Raw genomic sequence first — 22,752 nt, forward strand, 5'->3', positions numbered from 1 at the left:
TGATTTCTGCTTCCTGACAACGTGATCTTCATATAAGCGTAGTAGTAGTGAATTCTTGAATCTATTGAAGACCCTCTCTTTAATGTCGTAGTATATTTATGAATGACAGCTTTCCTGCGATGAATACTACAGTATCTATAACCCTTACTGTATATTCCTCTCCCGCAGGGCTCACCGTGCTCTCATCAATGTCTGGATTCCCTCTGTGTTTCTGCAAGGACGTGCTTCTAACGCCTACCATGTATACCAGGTAACACCAGATCCGAGTCCAATAAACAGGTCAAGACATCCTCATTTTCTGGTATCCCATTTTTGTGTTTGGTTGTTGAATGGAGTAACTAGTAAAGACTAACACCCAGCATATGCCCTGGCCTCGATAACTGCTTTTTATTGTACCTAGCACGTTGACTAGGCGTGAAACCTCAGGTCTCTCACTGTGTCGCCTTCCTTCCTGTTCTCCCTTGAGGGGGTATGTGTCACTGCCCTGCTTGGTTCCACTCTCCTCTGTCAGGATGAGGAGCCACAGTGTAGCGAGGTGAAACCAGAAATGATGGGACACGACAGGTGACACAACCTCAGCAGAGAGATAGTCGAGCGTGATTGGCTGGCTCCCGGACTGAACTATGTACAAGTCTGCTCTTGTATGTCTGCCACTGCAGTGTGGTGTGAAGACGTAACACGCACCCCTGGACAGAATAGTAGAGGCCTGGGCAGTGCCTCCAGATGTTAACCCTGATAAGTAGTGACAGGAGGCTGGTATTGGAAAGTAAAAGGTTATGGCTGATAAGACATCAATGATCCGATTGGTACAGAAAGGAATCAGAGGTCATTCAAGGTTTTGCTGGGAAGTTCAGTTGACGGATTTAGCATTGAACTTATATATTCTAGTTAAATGGTTACGTAAATATTTTTCATTGATTTAATGACACCTGTTTTTACTAGCACTTTGAAACTATTGCTTAATCTAGCCTTAGACAATGGCTGTATCCTGTGTAGGCTTTTGTGCCTTTGTGGTGTGTTCTCAGGGGTCTATTTGTCTTCTAGATCCCTACGGAAACATTACTATTGTTCTTAATAGACTAGATAGATGAGAACGGTTTGCCATTGTTGGCTGTGTGTGAAAGGCACTTTGTATCTTCCTCTCCAAGGCTTAAAAACAGACGTGATGGGTCACTCATGCCAAAACATTGGAGCTGTATGCGGGATATATGAGAATAGGTATTTCTCATACAGAAGGTGCATACACCTGTTCTTAAATAGCATTTGAAAGAGAGACTACTGGTATTATAGAAATTGAGTTCTAGAATGTGTTTAAAAAAAAAAAAGTAATGTTCCCATTTCCAACCAGCCAACCAGGTGACAGCAACCCTCGGCCATTCATTCCAAACATCGTGTTCCTGTACTGTTCCAATAACAGCAGGGCCTAAAAACCAGCACCACCCAGCAGAACACAACATCAGAATCACACAGCTCCGCTTCACTCTCTGCTGAACTGAAAATGATGGAGAGGGGAGAGAAGATAAATAGAGAGAGAAAAGTGAGAGAGAAATGGGAGCCAGAGAAGCGTGGCATTCTTCTCTGCCACTAGATTACAGGGCATTTATTGAGCAGGCAAATTGCTTGTTCTCCATTCTGTCTTTGCCTTTCTCAAAAGCCACTTTTCTTCTCTGTTTAAAATGACTCAATGTAGACAGAACAAGGCCTGCGATGCCCATAGAGAGAGGGAGGTTGTGACGGTTCTCACTATTATCACTCCTGTTTTGTTCTCCCCAGATGAGCTCTCCGTCTCTCCCCTACTCTCTTCCTCTCTCCCCCCTCCTTTCATGAGACTATAACGGCAGTTGGAAATTATTGTTCCACTCTCATACGATACCAACAAGAAGTTATTATAGAAATGTGTGTCATAGAAAAATGGCTTTTCTCTTCTCCCTCAGAGTAACAAGTAAAATAATAACAGCACTGAAGAGCCCTTCATTTGCCAGGTGGAGATGACGGATGCACTTTGGCATGTTGCGGTGATAACATTCCTTCCCTCCAAACGTCTCTTGACAGAACCAACATATCAAATCCACTTACATTCCCAGCGTAGCTAAAATAAATATATATATCTTCTAGAGTAGACTAATTGCTTAAAGGAAAGTAAAAGCAATGTTATGATTCATGGGAAAACTCTTTGCTTAGTTGAGCACACACACTGTACACAGATTTATTTTACCTCTTGTGTGCTGATGCCAAGTGAAGCCCTGTACTCAAGATGAGCCCCAGCACACAGAATGTACTGGTTTTTATTTTTTTTAAATGAGTGATTCCCTTTGATCAGTAAAAAGAAACTGAGCCAATCGCTTCCACACAAAGTCAGGCCTGCTGCAAACTTTCCCATATTTTTACAACACTAATGAGATTTGATAACTGCTTTTCTCTCTCTCTCTCTCTCTCTCTCTCGCTCGCTCTCTCATTTTCAATTCCAAATATTCCGGGATACCTGAGACTACTGTAGTTTCTCAAAGGAAAGCTGAGTGTGTGTGAGGGTGATTTGAAAGCGAGTCACAGACACACTAATCGAGCATTCGATAGGCATTATATAAGCTACCTTTGGCTTCCTGTTGGAGCCAAGCCCTTGAACATGCACATACTCCAAATAGAAATCAGTTATAACAATGAATAATTGAGTCGTCCTCGTTGACATGCTTCCAACGTGTGCTGTTCCCATCACATAGATCCCATAGGTCCCATTCCCCAGAGGTGCACTGTGGGAAAAGTGCTAATGATGATAATCTCTATATTGCATGCAGTTGACTTCACAACGCGCTGAGAGGATTCATACAATGGAGTGGTGGACAGTTTACGTAGTTCAGTCTGCAAACTCTTTGTGTGTGTGCGTGTTTCTTTTGATAAGCCTGAGACTGCATCTCATTGGCTTCTTTGCCTATGCAAATGAGGGATATCATATCCATAAGTAGACCAGAGCCCATTATTAATCTGATTCCTAATTGAGATGATGATCAAGACTGTAAAGATGATGGTTATGGTAATGGAGGCCCTTGATTATCGACCTGGTGGTAGTTGTTTGTGGTGGATGTTGATTACTATGATGATCGTTGCTTTTAGTTGCATCGATTCGTCATAAATTGGATCTCCACTGTAAAGGACAAAGATCGCTTTAGTTAGATTTCCATCTTCAGAAGAGCATGTTAGGCCAGTCAGAGAACTGAGAACACGTTGTACGATCTGCAAATATATTTGGAAGGAAATAACCATCAAATAACTCCGATATACAAAGATAATAACGGCAATTCAGAGAAGATGATGTTAAGGCTGGAAGGTGACAGGAAATTGCCCAACTTTCTCTCTTGGTAATTTAAATCAGAATTGCAGCGGCTCTAGATTGCAGAGCCTTGCTAGGCTGTTTGATCTTTGTCTTGTGAGGGGCTAGTAGTGGAATATCCAATGCCGTACCTCAGAGTCCGAGTCAACTCAAGCCATTAATTTACTATAGTTCCTGGAAACACTATGGGGCTGTGTCTCTAACCTCCTCCACGTCTCCCATCTAATTCTCTCTCTTTCTCTCTCGTTTATCCGTTTTCTCATTCCCTCGCTTTGCCACTTCCTGCCATACTCATTAGAGCAATGCTACGAACCCGACTTGTGACTTATTCATTCAGGAGAGAGAGAGGGTGGGGGAGAGGATAAGATGGAAGAAAGAGAGAGAGAGAGAGGGTGGGGGAGAGGATAAGATGGAAGAAAGAGAGAGAGAGAGAGGGTGGGGGATAAGAGGAGGATAAGATGGAAGAAAGATGGAAGAAAGAGAGAGAGGGGTGGGGGAGAGGATAAGATGGAAGAAAGAGAGAGAGAGAGAGGGTGGGGGAGAGGATAAGATGGAAGAAAGAGAGAGAGAGAGAGGGTGGGGGAGAGGATAAGATGGAAGAAAGAGAGAGAGAGAGAGAGGGTGGGGGAGAGGATAAGATGGAAGAAAGAGAGAGAGAGAGGGTGGGAGAGTAAGACAAAAGTTAGTGAGTATCAGTATTTTCACTGGCGTTTGAATGCAAAGTTGTCCCTGGCACAAGAGTGACAGTGTTCATCCAGTGACATCATTCATCTATCTGTCTATCATCACATAGCTCCTTGTTTTATCAGAGCCTGTAACAAAACGCTGTAATCCATCTATGAAGGTTATGACAACGAGAAGGTTGTACAGTTTGAATGCAGAATGGCTGAGGTTATGCAGAAATTAGCTTGGTAGCTCGGAATGAGCTTGGATGATTGTAGGCTGCATGTGATGAGGATGCATAGTCAAGTCAAGGTGATCCTAGCTTTCTCCTGCTGCTCTTGAACAAACGATGTGCTGTAATCATAAAACTGTTTACCATTATGGTAGATGTACCTCAGGTTCTTCCAGAGGTAAACATATTCAAGTACTTAATCTGTACCACTGATAATAAACAACAACATGTTGCTCTCCAATCATTAGTCAACAACATCACTGTTCATTTAGCGACCTCCAAATCCTCTTCTCTGGATGGAAAGGAGAAATGTGAGGTACATTGTAGGAGTGGCTTTTACAAGTGACCTTCCTAGTGTTTTAGAAGTTCACAGCCCAATCATAAACAAACCTTCGCTTCCTGGGGAGAGCAGGAGTGTGTGGCGGGGTGAGATGGACTTTAGTGCACAGATAAACATCTCACATTTTATTGGTCTACCTGGAGTATTTATACATGGGTGATGTAGTTCTCAGTGTTCTGTAACTCTGTTAATGTTCCAGAACTCAAACTTCAAGGGTATAATTTGATACCCCTGAAGACCCTTGCTGCCCTCAACTTTTAAGGGTATATGACTGAGAACTTAATTTGGCTAGTGAATATTGATGTCTACAAATGATGTGACAAAAGTAATCCATACTAATCTACTCACATCATATGTCAAAGTATTTGAGTTGTACATCTAAAGCAGGATTTGTGTATGCATGTTCGATCTCGTTAAGGTCAAGTCTGGCTCGTAGGTCAGAGTATTGTACATGTACCAAGGATGTCATTTACAGTTATGTGTCAACTACATGTATGTGTTTTACGCATGAAGATGAAATATTTATCCACTCCAGAGAGCCAGAGGTTAGAGCGTGCACTAATGACGGTGTGTGTGCCCTGGTTGGTTAACTGCTCTGCCACTCATGATGTTACAGCAGGCCTCACAGTGATTTTATGTGTGAATAGTATGTATATTAATGAATCACAAACCAGTGGGTTATTTTGCAAACTCATTCAGCAGGATGACTAGACAGATTATGGTTTGAGAATGATGTGAGATGATACTATGATCACGTTTAAAAAATGTCTATTGCTTAGAGAAGTTGACCGATTATGATTTTTAAACGCCGATATCGATTATTGGAGGACAAAAAAGCCGATGCCGATTTTAAAAATGTATTTGTAATAATGACAATTACAACAATACTGAATGAACACTTATTCTAACTTAATATAATACATCAATAAAATCAATTTAGTCTCAAATTTAATTAATTCACCTTTATTTAACCAGATAGGCAAGTTGAGAACAAGTTCTCATTTACAATTGCGACCTGGCCAAGATAAAGCAAAGCAGTTCGATAGATACAACGACACAGAGTTACACATGGAGTAAAACAAACATACAGTCAATAATACAGTATAAACAAGTCTATATACAATGTGAGCAAATGAGGTGAGAAGGGAGGTAAAGGCAAAAAAGGCCATGGTGGCAAAGTAAATACAATATAGCAAGTAAAACACTGGAATGGTAGTTTTGCAATGGAAGAATGTGCAAAGTAGAAATAAAAATAATGGGGTGCAAAGGTTCAAAATAAATAAATACATTAAATACAGTTGGGAAAGAGGTAGTTGTTTGGGCTAAATTATAGGTGGGCTATGCACAGGTGCAGTAATCTGTAAGATGCTCTGACAGTTGGTGCTTAAAGCTAGTGAGGGAGATAAGTGTTTCCAGTTTCAGAGATTTTTGTAGTTCATTCCAGTCATTTGCAGCAGAGAACTGGAAGGAGAGGCGGCCAAAGAAAGAATTGGTTTTGGGGGTGACTAGAGATATATACCTGCTGGAGCGTGTGCTACAGGTGGGAGATGCTATGGTGACCAGCGAGCTGAGATAAGGGGGGACTTTACCTAGCAGGGTCTTGTAGATGACATGGAGCCAGTGGGTTTGGCGACGAGTATGAAGCGAGGGCCAGCCAACGAGAGCGTACAGGTCGCAATGGTGGGTAGTATATGGGGCTTTGGTGACAAAACGGATTGCACTGTGATAGACAAATAATGAAACATGTTCAATTTGGTTTAAATAATGCAAAAACAAAGTGTTGGAGAAGAAAGTAAAAGTGCAATATGTGCCATGTAAGAAAGCTACGGTTTAAGTTCCTTGCTCAGAACATGAGAAAGCTATGATGAAAGCTGGTGGTTCCTTTTAACATGAGTCTTCAATATTCCCAGGTAAGAAGCTTTAGGTTGTAGTTATTATTGGGCTCTCTATACCATTTGTATTTCATATACATTTGACTATTGGATGTTCTTATGGGCACTTTAGTATTGCCAGTGTAACAGTATAGCTTCCGTCCCTCTCCTCGCTCCTACCTGGGCTCGAACCAGGAACACATCGACAACAGCTACCCTCGAAGCAGCGTTACCCATGCAGAGCAAGGGGAACAACTACTCCAAGTCTCAGAGCGAGTGACGTTTGAAACGCTATTAGCGCGCACCCTGCTAACTAGCTAGCCATTTCACATCGGTTACATGAGCCTAATCTCAGGAGTTGATAGGCTTGAAGTCATAAACAGCAGAGCTGCTGGCAAAACGCACTAAAGTGCTGTTTTAATGAATGCTTATGAGCCTGCTGGTGCCTACCATCGCTCAGTCAGACTGCTCTATCAAATCATAGACTTAATTATATCATAATAACACACAGAAATGTGAGGTCGTTAATATGGTTGAATCCGGAAACTATCATCTCGAAAACAAGACTTTATTCTTTCAGTGAAATACGGAACCGTTCCGTATTTTATCTAACGGGTGGCATCCATAAGTCTAAATATTTCTGTTACATGGCACAACCTTCAATGTTATGTCATAATTATGTAAAATTCTGGCAAATTAGTTCGCAATGAGCCAGGCGGCCCAAACTGTTGCATATACCCTGAATCTGCGTGCAATGAACGCAAGAGAAGTGACACAATTTCACTTGGTTAATATTGCCTGCTAACCTGGATTTCTTTTAGCTAATAATGCAGGTTTAAAAATATATACTTCTGCGTATTGATTTTAATAAAGGCATTGATGTTTATGGTTAGGTACACATTGGAGCAACGACAGTCCTTTTTCGCGAATGCGCACTGCATCGATTATATGCAACGTAGGACACGCTAGATACATTAGTAATATCATCAACCATGTGTAGTTATAACTAGTGATTATGATTGATTAATTTTAATGCTAGCTAGAAACTTACCTTGGCTTCTTACTGCATTCGCGTAACAGGCCGGCTCCTCGTGAGGCAGGTGGACTAGTTAACCGTAAGTCTGCCAGATTGAATCCCTGAGCTGACAAGGTAAACATCTGTCATTCTGCCCCTGAACAAGGCAGTTAACCCACCGTTCCTAGGCCGTCATTGAAAATAAGAATGTGTTCTTAACTGACTTGCCTACTTAAATAAAGATTAAATAAATAAAAATAAATAAAATCTGCAAAATCGGCGTCTAAAATGACCGATTTCCGATTGTTATGAAAACTTGAAATCGGCCCTAATTAAATCGGCCATTCCAATTAATCGGTCGACCTCTAATTGCTGGTGTTATTAGTCACCTCTGTTATTATGATGATTGTGGTAAGGATACTAGTTCATGGCAAGAGGCTATTTTACTTAAACAGATTCAATGACACTGGGAAGGGTATCGCTTCCTCCCTCCAACACACACACACACACACACACACACACACACACACACACACACACACACACACACACACACACACACACACACACACACACACACACACACACACACACACACACACACACACACACACACACACACACAGACACACAGACACACAGACACACACACAGAGAGTGTACAGCCGATAAATCTTCTGCTGAATATTTTTTATGGAAAATTTCTCTCCTTATACGCTCTTATCACTCCGCGTCCTCCTCCTTTTCTGCAGTCCTCCAAATGGATTATATTTTCTGCCTAATTTGGCAAATGTTGTGTCCCAGAGTGGACAGAGAAATAAAGAGCGAGAGATGGAGGGTAGGAGAGAGGGAACGAGGGAGGGATGACATAAGCACTACTGTTCCGCTGCATGTACTTTGCTTCACTATATCGCTGTCTCACACAGCCCTGAACAAACTGTGGTGCTTCAAAATCACCTTTTATTGTCATTTGCACAAGTACAGTGAAATGCCTTTCTGGCTAGCTCTTTCCCAACAATGCAGTAATAAATATCAGTAGTAAATATATTATACTATAAAATAAAGTAAAGTAGAACAGAAACATAGGAGAAATAGAACATGAGTACCATGCTGCTCCGGGTGTCGTGGGTGTGAAGTCAAATGCAGGAGACAGAGTTCAATGCTGTGCGTCTTTTAATAGCACCAACGCACCACAGGGTGTTCACAAAAGTTACGTTCCCAAAACACAGGGAATCAAAAAATACAATGGAAAAATACACGACCAGGCACTAACACGTACCTTTACAACAGAGCCGAAGGTTACAATGAAATAATCCCGCAAAACAACCAGGCGGGCCGGCTGTCTAATAAAGACAAACTAATTAACATAAACAGGTGCTACCACTAAACATACAAGGAGGGGGAGGAAAAACAATCAGTGGCAGCTAATAGGCTGGTGACGACGACCGCCGAGCTCCACCTGCCCGGGAAGGGGAAACACCCTCGGTCGAACTCGTGACAGGGGTAAGGTGACTTGGCATCAGGATGTATGATAAACAGAGTAGCAGCAGCGTGATGCGTGACGCACATGATGATTGTGCGTCCATTATTTAAAGGGAGAGATCAAGCTGATCCTAACTGTTTCAGGCCGATTTCCATTTTGCCCTGTTTATCAAAAGTGTTCGAAAAACATGTCAATAATCAACTGACTGGCTGGTTTCCGCTCAGGTTATGTCACTGCGACCTTAAATGTCCTAAATAATGTCATCACTGCCCTTGATTCTAAGCAATGTTGTGCTGCTATTTTTATTGACTTGGCCTAAGCTTTTTATACGGTAGACCATTCCATTCTTGTGGTTCGTCTAAGGAGAATTGGTGTATCTGATGGGTCTTTGACCTGGTTTGCTAACTACCTCAAAGAGTGCAGTGTATAAAGTCAGAACATCTGCTGTCTCAGCCATAGCCTGTCACCCAGGGAGTACCACACGGCTTGAGCCTAGGCCTCACGCTCTTCTCAATTTACATCAACAACACAGCTCAGGCAGTAGGAAGCTCTCTCATCTATTTATATGCAGATGATACAGTGTGGCCCCTCCCCGGATGTTGTGCTAAATGCTCTACAACAAGCTTTCTCTTCCCTTAACCTTTTTCTGAATACCTCTAAATTAAAGGACATGCAGTTCGGTAAGAAGAATGCCCCCCCCCCTACCTTTGAGGGTTTATAGCTTGAGGTAGTCACCTCATACAAGTACTTGGGACGATGGCTAGACGGTACACTGTCCTTCTCTCAGCACATATCTAAGGTTAAATCTAGACTTGGTTTCCTTTATTATAATCGCTCCTCTTTCACCTCAGTACCATCCTACCCATGCTAGTTTACTCGATGCAAGACCCACTGGTTGATGCTTATTTATAAAACCCTCTTAGGCCTCACTCCCCCTTCCCCCCTATCTGAGATATCTACTACAGCCCTCATCCTTCACGTACAACACCCGTTCTGCCAGTCACGTTCTGTTAAAGATCTTTTCAGTTCGCTGCAGCGAGCGACTGGAACGATCCGCAATTTTTTGTTGTTGTTGAGCTGGACAGTTTCATCTCCATGTCTTCATTTAAAGACTCCATCATGGACCCTCTTTCTGACAGTTGTGGCTGCTTCGCGTGATGTGTTGTTGTCTCTACCGTCTTGCCCTTTGTGTCGTTGTCTGTGCCCAATAATGTTTGTACCATGTTTTGTGCTGCTACCATGTCGTGTTGCTACTGTGTTGTTGTCATGTGTTGCTTCCATGCTGTGTTGTTGTCTTAGGTCTCTCTTTATGTGGTGTTATGGTGTCTCTTGTCATAATGTGTTTTGTCCTACTTTTTTCCCCTTTTAAACCCAGCTCCCGTCCCAGCAGGAGGCTTTTTGCCTCTTCTTGGTAGGATGCCATTGCAATAGGATTTTGTTCTTAATTGACTTGGCTAGTTAAATAAAGGTGAAATAAAATAAAAATGTTTGCAAGTGTGCGTGTGTAGAGTCAGTAGGAATGTGTGTTAGCAAAGTAAGTGTGTGTGTTGGAGTCTGTGTGAGTGATTGTGTGGAGTCCTCTACATAGTCAGTGCAAAAATCGAAATAACTTTGCATTAGTCTAGATTAATGATCAAGGTTGTTTTTCACATTCATATTTCATATCTCCATATTATCCTTCTCTCTGGGCTTTGTTGTAACTTCATGTTTACTTTCATTGCTGAGGCTCAAGTATAACAGGCCACTGTTACTACGGGCCAACTACTGTAGGTGACCTGACCAGGAAAAGTCTGGCACCTAGAAGTTCGAGGCAGGTGATGAATATAGCTGAATGTTCTTTAAATCAAGGACAAGATCATATGAGCAATATAACTTATAATACAGCCTTCTTTCAAAGTGGCTTAGCTGGAGAACACAATGTTCCAAATATCATTTATTTCTATGGTTTCAATGCTATTGTTAGAGATGAGCACACAAAGCGTACAAACCGTACAACATCGGTCCACCTAATAGTGCTTCTAATTGAACTCATTATGGTGAAACTAACATCCCCACTGCCTGGGCGTCCTGATCCTTTGTCTGCCATTTTGTGCCGTCTGTAGGGTAGTTGCGGTGTTTTCCCATTATGAGGTGAGAGGGAGTCCTGATCCTTTGTCTGCCTTTGTCTACCATTTTGAGGTGAGAGGGCGGCCTGTCTACCATTTTGTGTGGTCTGTATGGTAGTGCAGTGTTTTCCCATTATGAGCTGAGAGGGCGGATCCTTTGTCTGCCATTTTGTCCTGATCCTTTGTCTGCCATTTTGTGCCGTCTGTACGGTAGTTGCAGTGTTTTCCCATTATGAGGTGAGAGGGCGTCCTGATCCTTTGTCTACCATTTTGTGCGGTCTGTACGGTAGTTGCGGTGATTTCCCATTATGAGCTGAGCGGGAGTCCTGATCCTTTGTCTGCCATTTTGTGCCGTCTGTAGGGTAGTTGCGGTGTTTTCCCATTATGAGGTGAGCGGGAGTCCTGATCCTTTGTCTGCCATTTTGTGCGGTCTGTACGGTAGTTGCAGTGTTTTCCCACTCGGAGGTGAGCAAGAGGGCTTTTAGTGGTTTCCTCAGAAGATGGAAGAGGTGAGCCCAGTGCTTTTACCACAGCTGGTAACCTACAATTACCCTGCCTGTCAGAAGAGTGTCGGCTATGCTATCAGACCAGACTGTATCTCATAGTTATGTACTTCAGAGCGAGAGAGAGAGGGAACTGGGTGGCTAGACAAAAGTACAAACGGACATGATGTAGCAAATGTACTAGATAATCCAATAGATATATAAACAATAGATGAGCTGGCTGAAGAATATATTACACATTACACAGATGGGACCAGGCTACAAGAGTAAAGGGTGTGCTTCTAACACTGTGGCTGATTGAAGTATAAAATCTTGAGTCATACTGTGCATGTTGTTCATCTACATGTTGTTCAGAGAGGTTTTTTGGGCATGTCTCTCAAGATTTTGCAAACCATTTACACTATTGAATGAAAAGTGCTAACTTTCAGATTGCCCAGAATCATCTCATCATGGGTGTCTGCTTAAGTGAGCTAAGCACCTCGGATCCCCTCTAAAACGCCTGCCTGCCTGCCTGCCTGCCTGCCTGCCTGCCTGCCTGCCTGCCTGCCTGCCTGCCTGCCTGCCTGCCTGCCTGCCTGCCTGCCTGCCTGCCTGCCTGCCTGCCTGCCTGCCTGCCTCCATGCCTCCCTGCCTCCCTGCCTGCCTGCCTCCCTGCCTCCCTGCCTGCCTGCCTGCCTGTCTTTGTCTCCCTTCCTCCCTGCCTGCCTGCCTGCCCTCCTTTCAATGAGCTGATCTGTCTCTGTCTGTCTGTCTGTCTGTCTGTCTGTCTGTCTGTCTGTCTGTCTTTGTCTGTCTTTCTGATGAACTGTCTGTCTCTGTCTTTGTCTGTCTTTGATCTGTCTGTCTGTCTGTCTGTCTGTCTTTGTCTCTCCTTTTTGATGAACTGATCTGTCTCTGTCTGTCTGTCTTTGTCTCCCTCCTTTGATGAACTGATCTGTCTGTCTTTGCCTCCCTCCTTTCAATGAACTGATCTGTCTCTGTCTGTCTGTCTGTCTGTCTTTGCCTCCCTCCTTTTGATGAACTGATCTGTCTCTGTCTGTCTGTCTGTCTGTCTTTGCCTCCCTTTTGATGAACTGATCTGTCTCTGTCTGTCTGTCTTTGTCTCCCTCCTTTTGATGAACTGATCTGTCTGTCTTTGCCTCCCTCCTTTCAATGAACTGATCTGTCTCTGTCTGTCTGTCTGTCTGTCTTTGCCTCCCTCCTTTTGATGAACTGATCTGTCTCTGTCTTTGTCTTTGTCTCCTCCTTTTGATGAACTGATCTGTCTCTGTCTTTGTCTTTGTCTCCTCCCTTTGATGAACTGATCTGTCTCTGTCTGTCTGTCTTTGTCTCCCTCCTTTTGATGAACTGATATGTCTCTGTCTGTCTGTCTTTGTCTCCCTCCCTTTGATGAACTGATCTGTCTGTCTGTCTCCCTCCCTTTGATGAACTGATCTGTCTCTGTCTGTCTGTCTGTCTTTGTCTCCCTCCCTTTGATGAACTGATCTGTCTGTCTGTCTCCCTCCATTTGATGAACTGATCTGTCTCTGTCTGTCTGTCTTTGTCTCCCTCCTTTTGATGAACTGATCTGTCTGTCTTTGCCTCCCTCCTTTCAATGAACTGATCTGTCTCTGTCTGTCTGTCTTTGCCTCCCTCCTTTTGATGAACTGATCTGTCTCTGTCTGTCTGTCTGTCTTTGTCTCCCTCCTTTTGATGAACTGATCTGTCTCTGTCTGTCTGTCTTTGTCTCCCTCCTTTTGATGAACTGATCTCTCTGTCTGTCTGTCTTTGTCTCCCTCCCTTTGATGAACTGATCTGTCTTTGTCTCCCTCCCTTTGATGAACTGATCTGTCTGTCTGTCTCCCTCCCTTTGATGAACTGATCTGTCTGTCTTTGTCTCCCTCCCTTTGATGAACTGATCTGTCTGTCTTTGTCTCCCTCCCTTTGATCTGTCTTTGTCTTTGCCTCCTCCCTTTGATGAACTGATCTGTCTGTCTTTGTCTCCCTTTGTGAACTGTCTGTTGTCTTTGCCTCCCTCCCTTTGATGAACTGATCTGTCTTTGTCTCCCTCCCTTTGATGAACTGATCTGTCTGTCTGTCTCCCTCCCTTTGATGAACTGATCTGTCTGTCTTTGCCTCCCTCCTTTCAATGAACTGATCTGTCTCTGTCTGTCTGTCTTTGTCTCCCTCCTTTTGATGAACTGATCTCTCTGTCTGTCTGTCTGTCTTTGTCTCCCTCCCTTTGATGAACTGATCTGTCTTTGTCTCCCTCCCTTTGATGAACTGATCTGTCTGTCTTTGTCTCCCTCCCTTTGATGAACTGATCTGTCTGTCTTTGCCTCCCTCCCTTTGATGAACTGATCTGTCTGTCTTTGCCTCCCTCCCTTTGATGAACTGATCTGTCTGTCTTTGCCTCCCTCCCTTTGATGAACTGATCTGTCTGTCTTTGCCTCCCTCCCTTTGATGAACTGATCTGTCTGTCTTTGTCTCCCTCCTTTTGATGAACTGATCTGTCTCTGTCAGGCAGTGCAATAATGAGCAGTTGTAAATGCCACTGTTGTTGTTGTAAATGACAGACTGGGAGAGGAAATGCTATCTGGCTGTTGATGAATCACTCGCTGCTCCTTTCAATAGCCTTGTTAGTCTATAATAATACATAAACTGCCTGTTCAGGCTATATCAAAGAGATGGTGAGAACACATGTAAAATAGTGCTAACTTGCAGTTATCTATCTTGTTCGTGTTGAAGGGGAAAGCTTTGAATTTGATTTGACCCCCTACATTTATGTTGTTTTAATGCTTCTCCTATCTGTACCAGGGGCTCTGTACTGGGGGCTGCAACCCTTGAAGACAATTGAGCTGAGAAAATGGATTCATTTTGACTGAAAGATTCGTCAACAATATTCTCAACAATATTCTAGAAAGTTTCAGTTGATTTATTTTTACTCTCCATATATACAACAACAAAAAACATGTCACCATAATTTGTACACAATGTTATAACAGTTTGAAATTCATTCATGACCATGTATTTTGTGAATTGTAAGCTTGTTACTTTCGCTGTACAAAAAACTCTGACTAGTTCAAATATAACATAATCAGAATAGAATAGTTTGGACCTGACCCAGAGCTAGCTGAGCCTAGGCCACAGATGTGTCACATTTGATGATCTTTCTATTGAATACAAAGAGATGTTTTTTTTAATGCAGAACGTGAGTGTTGGACTTTCGCAAATATTTTGTCAAAGATTATGAAGTAATTCATTTGCTATTACTGAGGAGGAAACAATAGCTGCTCTGTGGATGATGTTGCCTTAAATGCGTATGCTAATGAGCAAGCCCAATGTGGATGTCTGTGTGTATAGTGTGTCTGTATATGTGTGATTGCACATGTCTTTGTGTGTGTGTGTGTGTGTGTGTGTGTGTGTGTGTGTGTGGGTGTGGGTGGGTGGGTGGGTGTGTGTGTGTGTGTGTGTGTGTGTGTGTGTGTGTGTGTGTGTGTGTGTGTGTGTGTGTGTGTGTGTGTGTGTGTGTGTGTGTGTGTGTGTGTGTGTGTGTGTGTGTGTGTGTGTGTGTGTGTGTGTGTGTACAGTGATGCTGTGCATGTATGAATGCCAATCAAATCACACTTTATTTGCCACGTGCGCTGGATACAACAAGTGAAATGCTTTACTTACAAGCCCTTAACCAACAGTACCAAAATATGTACCAAGTAGAGGTTATATACAGGGGGCACCGGTACCGAGTCTGTGTGCAGGGGTACAGGCTAGTTGAGGTAATCTGTACATGTAGGTGGGGGTGAAGTGACTATGCATAGATATTTAAAAAACAGTGAGTAGCAGCAGTGTACAAGAGGGGGGTCATGTGTCAATGTAAATTGTCCGGTGGCGATTTTTATGAATTGTTCATCAGTCTAATGGCTTGGGGGTAGAAGCTGTTGAGGAGCCTTTTGGTCCTAGACTTGGCGCTCCGGTACCTGCTTGCTGTGCGGTAGCAGAGGAAACAGTCTATAACTTGGGTGACTGGAGTCTTTGACATTGTTATGGGCTTTCCTCTGACACCGCCTATTATATAGGTCCTGGATGGCAGGAAACTTGGCCCCAGTGATGTACTGGGCCGTACACACTACCCTCTGTAGCGCTTTACTGTCGGATGCAGAGCAGTTGCCATACCAGGCGGTGATACAACCGGTCAGGATGCTCTCGATGGTGCAGCTGTAGAACCTTTTGAGGATGTGGGGGCCAATGCCAAATCTTTTCAGTCTCCTGAGGGGAAAAGGTGTTGTCGTGCCCTCTTCACAACTGTCTTTGTATGTTTGGAACATGATAGTTTGTTGGTGATGTGGACACCAAGAACTTGAAACTCTCGACCCGTTCTACTTTGCGAGTGCATGTGTGTATGAGTGAGAGAGAATACATTGTGTTTGTGTTTGTTGTGTGTGTGCGCACACACGACTACTGTGTGTGAGTGTGCCAGGGGGCAGTTTTCCAGAGTACTGGTCTTATTGTGCGGTGTGAGGACTTTAATGTTGGCCTTCCCCAGGGCCTCAGTGTCCACCCATTTGCCCCGTTTCATCCTAACGCTTTGATCACAGACACGAACACACATACACACGCATGCCGCACGCACGCACGCACACACGCACACACACACACACACACACACACACACACACACACACACACACACACACACACACACACACACACACACACACACACACACACACACACACACACACACACACACACACACACACACACACACACACACACACACACACACACACACACTTGAAAACTACAATTACGAACAAACAACAGGTTCATTTAAGCTTCAGGCTGTTTAAAATGCTGCCTTTGTTGTTTTCTCTTCATTTCTCTCTGCTCTACAGCATGTCCCTCACCTCATGTCCCTCACCTCATGTCCCTCACCTCATGTCCCTCACCTCATGTCCCTCACCTTCTCCATACTTTCCGGAGAAAGGTTTTCAAAAAGTTCACAGAAAGTACTGTACTGTACGAGGAAGTACAGAGGTGATAAAGTGATTGCTTGTCACCTCAGATAGGACAACTGAACCCCAATAGACAGGACCAGTCTGTGCCTCTATAGCTTTGGGATGGGAAGTCTGTTAATTCTAGCGCTACGTTGCTCCACCGTTGTGACACTGTTCTCCAGCTAGGCTTGAGGGAGAGACTATGACGCGTGAAAATGGCATCTCTGTTCTATCCTCGTCTTTCCTTTCCTCCATTTGAAAATAACATCTCTCGCTCTCCCTCCTCGAGTTGTAATTGCCCCTCTTATCCTCCCTTCACAATCCCCAGTGTCTGCCTGCCACAGACCATCAGCAGCTGAACAAAGGAATCCAACGCTCTCCTTTAATGATGCATGAAAATAGCAGTGCACAGGCAGAGAGCGGCCTACTATGTTTTACTGCCATATTGAGAATAGATAGCCTTATTGAGACATTATGGTTGGCTAATTTCCTCCTCTGTAGACTGTGAGCGGTTTTGTAAGAGCAGGATTTGTACCACAGGTATTCTGATTGTGTCGTTGTTTGTGTTGTTGTTTGTGTCTTACCTGTTCCGTAGGTGTACATCCGTATCCTAGACAACGAGTGGAATGTCTACAGACGCTACACGGAATTCCGGACGCTCCACAACCACTTACGCTCACAATTCCCGCAAGTCGGCACCTTCAACTTCCCACCCAAGAAAGCCATAGGGAACAAGGTACGTACGGTCGGGGAAATCCTTGCCTTTTTGATGTAATCCGCTTTTTACTGTTGGTCACCCTCCTTCAATGTTGTTTTAAATGACCTGTCGTCAAATGTATTGAATGTAAATGCATTGTTAAGTCATATATTGTGGTCACTTGTCCATCACTTGAATTGACAGGCTTGGATGTTTGTTACAGTAGCCCCGGGGCAACATTATACCTCCCTCTCTCGGTCTTCATCTCTCCACCACTCTCTCCTTCCTCCCTCTCCTCTCAGCTCCAGAGGGAAGGAGTCTGTTTAAGTCTCTGAGTAGAGTTGAGGGGGCTGTGAGTGCTTTTGTTACAGAAGTTGTAGAGTAACTTTGACATGGAAACACAAAGGAGTGCACTAGGCCTGGGGGCCTAGTTTAAAACTAGATAGTGTGAGAGGGTGTTCGGAGCTGACAGTAAAGACGTAGGGACAGAGGGTTCATATAGAGACATGATTGCGTTGGTAATTGAGTGTGTGTGTGTGTGTGTGTGTGTGTGTGTGTGTGTGTGTGTGTGTGTGTGTGTGTGTGTGTGTGTGTGTGTGTGTGTGTGTGTGTGTGTGTGTGTGTGTGTGTGTGTGTGTGTGTGTGTGTGTGTGTGTGTGTGTGTGTGTGTGTGTGTAATCAGTGAACCTGCTTACCTGGGGTATGGGCTGTCATGTCACTTTTAATCTCATCATTGTTTCCTCTGATTCTCTCTCCTTCCCTCCCTCTATCCTCTCAGAAGGAACACTTTGTACAGACAAGGCTTAGTTCTTCTCCCTCAGGTGAAGCTCTGGCAAAAAGCCTCCCCCTCTGTCTATCTGATCTCCTCTGACAGAGATGCTGTTATGGAGATGTGTTGTTTAACAGCACTGTAGTCAAACAGATAAACTGTTCTCTTTATTTCACTCACTGGGGACGTACAATATGTTCAGTTTGCTCTCTCTTCATTCAACACAACATCGTTGCAGCTCGGAAATCTGGAATATCTCCACTGTATATATTCTAAAGGTAGACGCTGGGGATTACATGTTGGAGAGATGTATAGCTAATCTTGTCAGTTGGCTACAGCATGGGACCGTATATGAAGGGAGCTAATTCTAATAGCCACAATACCCATAGGATGTATCTGTGTTAGCTTGCAGGATCGGGTGTACAGAATGGAATACAGGTAGTGTGATGACATTTTAATACATCTCAGTTTTGTGATGTCAAGCACCATAACTACCAGTGTATGTAAGAATCACAGCTCAATGTATTACCACGGCAACATTATCTGAGCAGTACTCGGCCTCCTGCTGTCGCTGAGAATTGTTTTACCTTTATTTAACTAGGCAAGTCAGTTAAGAACAAATTCTTATTTTCAATGACGGCCTAGGAACAGTGGGTTAACTGCCTGTTCAGGGGCAGAACGACAGATTTGTACCTTGTCAGCTTGGGGGTTTGAACTTGCAACCTTCTAGTCCAACGCTCTAACCACTAGGCTACCCTGCCGCCCCGAATCTCCTAACTGCATTGACATAGCAACACACACACACACACACACACACACACACACACACACACACACACACACACACACACACACACACACACACACACACACACACACACACACACACACACACACACACACACACACACACACACACACACACACACACACACACACACACACACACACACACACACACACACACACACACACACACACACCTGCTATTGACAGCCCCAAAACAGCTGATTTGTCAAGGGCTCGGCTGGCAAAACACGCTAAATGTTCCCGAGTGCACTTGTCACATCCGTCCTGATGGACACCATTGCCATGCCTGCGGAAGGAAGAATGATGACATCAAAGGCTGCGACTGTCTGTCTGCTCTGCTTTGCACCCGCTTCCCAGAGTTCAACTGTCAGGGTTTCTCATCTCAGATTCACAGAGAATTCTTATTGCTTTGATGGAGGTTTTTCCTGTCTCTCTAGTTCTCTGTCTGTCTCTGCGTCTTTCCTACCCATGTTCCTTTCATTTGGATCAAATCAGTCAATTTTCAATTGCTGCTTTCCTCTTCCTCCCCTGCTGGGCTGCTTTGTAGAGGCAGTGTTAGGGGGTTCCTCCAAATCAGAGCGCTGTTAGAGACTACGGAACTGTGTACTGTCCTACTCTCATCATTTTATAAACAATATTTGATCTTTCTGATAACAAGATCGTTATGAGCTGTAATATCACCGTACTTGGAGGGCTGTTAAAGTCAGGGCTGGCGTTTCACCTTGAGCGACAGAACAGGAGAGCTAAGTGAATAATTAACCAGTAAACGTGGAATCATTTATGAATCTTGTATGTGGTCTTCACATGTGACATTCAATATGCATGTCTAATGCCTTTAATGATGGCAAAGAGACATTGTGGAGGTTTTGCATGAACATTCCTGAGTTACTTGTGATCTTTTATGCATCAGCTGCACGGCGGTTTGTGTGTATAAACGTTTTCATAGGAGCGGTCTTTGAGGAGTTTCTTTGCGTGCCATAATCATAAGTCAATGTGGCGGCCTGATTTCTGTTCTACAGTATCTCGCTGATGTTTTTCTATTTTAGTCTACACTTCCTGTTTGTGACATTAGTTTACAAAACAAGGTTAACTATCTTTATAGTTGGCATCTCTTTGTTTATATTATGTATCTTCCAAGCTAAAAATGTCGTGTTTGTGTCATGGCTTGATTGTTGTACCCCTACGGACAATACGTTTCTATTCGCTAAACCCGTCACAAGCTTTGCCTTTGAGTTCCATTGCAAACAACTCCTTTGAACCTCACAAATGTGTTCATGCCCTACCCATGATCCTTTGCTGGAGCTGTGTTGGCCTACTTTGAGCTCTCGTCGCTTTGCTTCCTTCCTCTGTCAGGACTACTCACGTCTGTATCACCGCTCTGAATGGGCAAGGCCGTGCTTTTGGGTTGCTAGACGTTCTTGTTATATGCCCACCTATCCTCCCCTACCAACCTCCCTCCTATCGTTTCTGTTTGAAGAAACCTACTGTCTTAATCTGTGATTGAAATTCACTGTATACAAAAATTGTGAGCCTGTCACAAATTTCCAATGAGATATTTGTGTCTATTTTACAATAATCAGTGATACTGAGTTGGTCATACTGTGCCCTCTGATCTTGAGATTTGTCCTCTGTCTCACTTTGACTGTGTGGTTCACTTGTGTCGCCATCCTCTCAATGTCTGTACACACACGTGTGTATCTGTCTGAGTTGCATTGTAAATTGATGTAACATGCCTCATAGCACACAGGTGTAGCCAGTGGCGATCCTATCTATAGCAATATCTCCCTGTGTCTGTGCCTTCAGTGTTGATATCCATGTCTACCCGAGTGTGTCCCTGCCTTATAGTGAGTTAAATCACAGTAACATGCCTCATATACAGTAGCAGACAGGTGAACGCTGGTGGGATAAGAATAGTTCATGTCTTTATATGTGTACATATAAACATACACCTCCATAGTGTCATCTGTGTTGATGTCTATGTGTGGGGAGTGTATGTGAGTCCCTGTCGTATAGTGAGATGTACTATACTAAAATGAGTCATCTGGAACAGACAGATTAGAGACGGTGGCAAACAAAGAACAAACTATCTGTGTCTCTACGCTACTGTCATACGTGTGTGTGCGTCCGTCTGTCCGTCAGTAGGCTGTAGCAGGTTTGCCTTGAAACAGCAGGCGAGGATGGTAGCTATAAGTACAGCTGTACAACAAAATCGTCAGTGTTCGTATCCAAGGTGTAAGCAGTTTTGATGTTGATGCGGCATTACTTTGTGTAACTGAAGACCAGCTGTTGTTCATATCTTTTAATATACTGTTCAATCGGGGTGTCGCCTGTGTTTGTTTTACTAACCAGAGTTGAGTGTGATGATGTCACTCAATGTAGAGTAAAACACTCAAAAACATTTAAAACCATGCCCATTATTATCATATTTACCAGCATGCACTACTGCAGGTGAATACAACTCAGGAGTTTCAGACCACTGTCTTTGGGAGAAACTAGGCCATCAAAGTAACGCCTTATGATAGATATATATACAGTACCAGTCAAAAGTTTGGACACCTACTCATTCAATGGTTTTTCTTTATTTTTACTATTTTCTAAGTTCTAGAACAATAGTGAAGACATCCAAACTACAATATCACATATGGAATCATGTAGTAACCAAAAAAGTGTTAAAATCAAAATAGGGGCCTCCCGGGTGGCTCAGTGGTCTAAGGCACAGCATGGCAGTGCTAGCTGTGCCACCAGAGACTCTGGGTTCGAGCCCAGGCTCTGTTGCAGCCGGCCGCGACCAGCAGGTCCATGGGGCGACGCACAATTTTGTGTGTTTTTTCATGTTATTTGTAACTGATTTTGTATACAATGTTTCTGCCACCTTGTCTTATGACCGAAAAGAGCTTTTAGATATCAGAACAACGATTACTCACCCCGTAATGGAAGAATACTTTTTCTTTAACGATTTGGACGGGAAGGATTTATTTCAGACGCCCGACAAGGCCCTGATCCCCGTCGTTCGCCGGGGAAAGAGACTGATTTTGCCGACGAATGTCTGGGTGCCTTGTAAGGATCAGATGACGATTGGGTAATCTGCCTTTGCAATCGGTCCTATTAGTCAACGTACAATCATTGGATAATAAAAGAGACGCGCTACGAGCACGTATATCCTCCCAACAGGGCATTAAAAACTGTAATATCTTATGTTTCACCGAGTCGGGGCTGAACGACCACATGAAAAACATACAGCTGACAGGTTTCAAGATTTTTCGGCAGGATAGAACAGCGGCCTCGGATAAGACAAGTGGTGGCTATCTATGTATATCGGTAAACAACCTCTGGTGCACAAAATCTAAGGAAGTCTCAAGGTTATGCTCGCCTGAGGTAGAGTATCTCATGATAAGCTGTAGACCACACTATTTACCACCACAAACCGATGCTGGCACTAAGACCGCACTCAGTATACGGCCATAAGCAAACAGGAAAACGCTCATTCAGAGGCGGCACTCCTAGTGGCTGGGGACTTTAATGCAGGGAAACTTAAATCTGTTTTTGCCTAATTTCTACCGGCATGATAAATGTGCAACCAGAAGGGAAAAAAACTCTAGACCACCTATACTCCACACACAAAGACGCGTACAAAGCTCTCCCTCACCCTCCATTTGGAAAATCTGACCATAACTGTATCCTCCCGATTCCTGCTTACAACCAAAAACTAAAGCAGAAAGTACCAGTGACTCGGTCAATAAGAACGTGGTCAGATGAAGCAGATGCTAAGCTACAGGACTGTTTTCCTAGCACAGACTGTTCCAGGATTCTTCCATTGGCATTGAGGACCACATCAGTCACTGGCTTCATCAATAAGTACGTCAATGACGTCATCCCCACAGTGACCGTACGTACATACCCCAACCATAAGCCATGGATTACAGACAACATCCGACCAAGCACGCCCCCATTCTCATCGACAAGGCT

At 43.7% G+C, this 22,752-nt stretch overlaps 1 protein-coding gene across 2 annotated transcripts in view; it reads left to right on the plus strand.

The window, feature by feature from the left end:
* The window catches only part of LOC124040163 (sorting nexin-29-like), a 109,458-nt gene that overhangs the window by 76,083 nt on the left and 10,623 nt on the right, over positions 1-22,752 (plus strand). For both annotated transcript variants that reach the window (XM_046357075.1, XM_046357076.1), the window contains 2 exons: positions 169-250; positions 17,106-17,246. In XM_046357075.1, the coding sequence (XP_046213031.1) occupies positions 169-250; positions 17,106-17,246 (223 nt within the window). The remainder of the gene's footprint in view (positions 1-168; positions 251-17,105; positions 17,247-22,752) is intronic.

This window comes from Oncorhynchus gorbuscha, linkage group LG07 (assembly GCF_021184085.1).
Source record: "Oncorhynchus gorbuscha isolate QuinsamMale2020 ecotype Even-year linkage group LG07, OgorEven_v1.0, whole genome shotgun sequence".
In the NCBI taxonomy this organism is placed as follows: domain Eukaryota; kingdom Metazoa; phylum Chordata; class Actinopteri; order Salmoniformes; family Salmonidae; genus Oncorhynchus; species Oncorhynchus gorbuscha.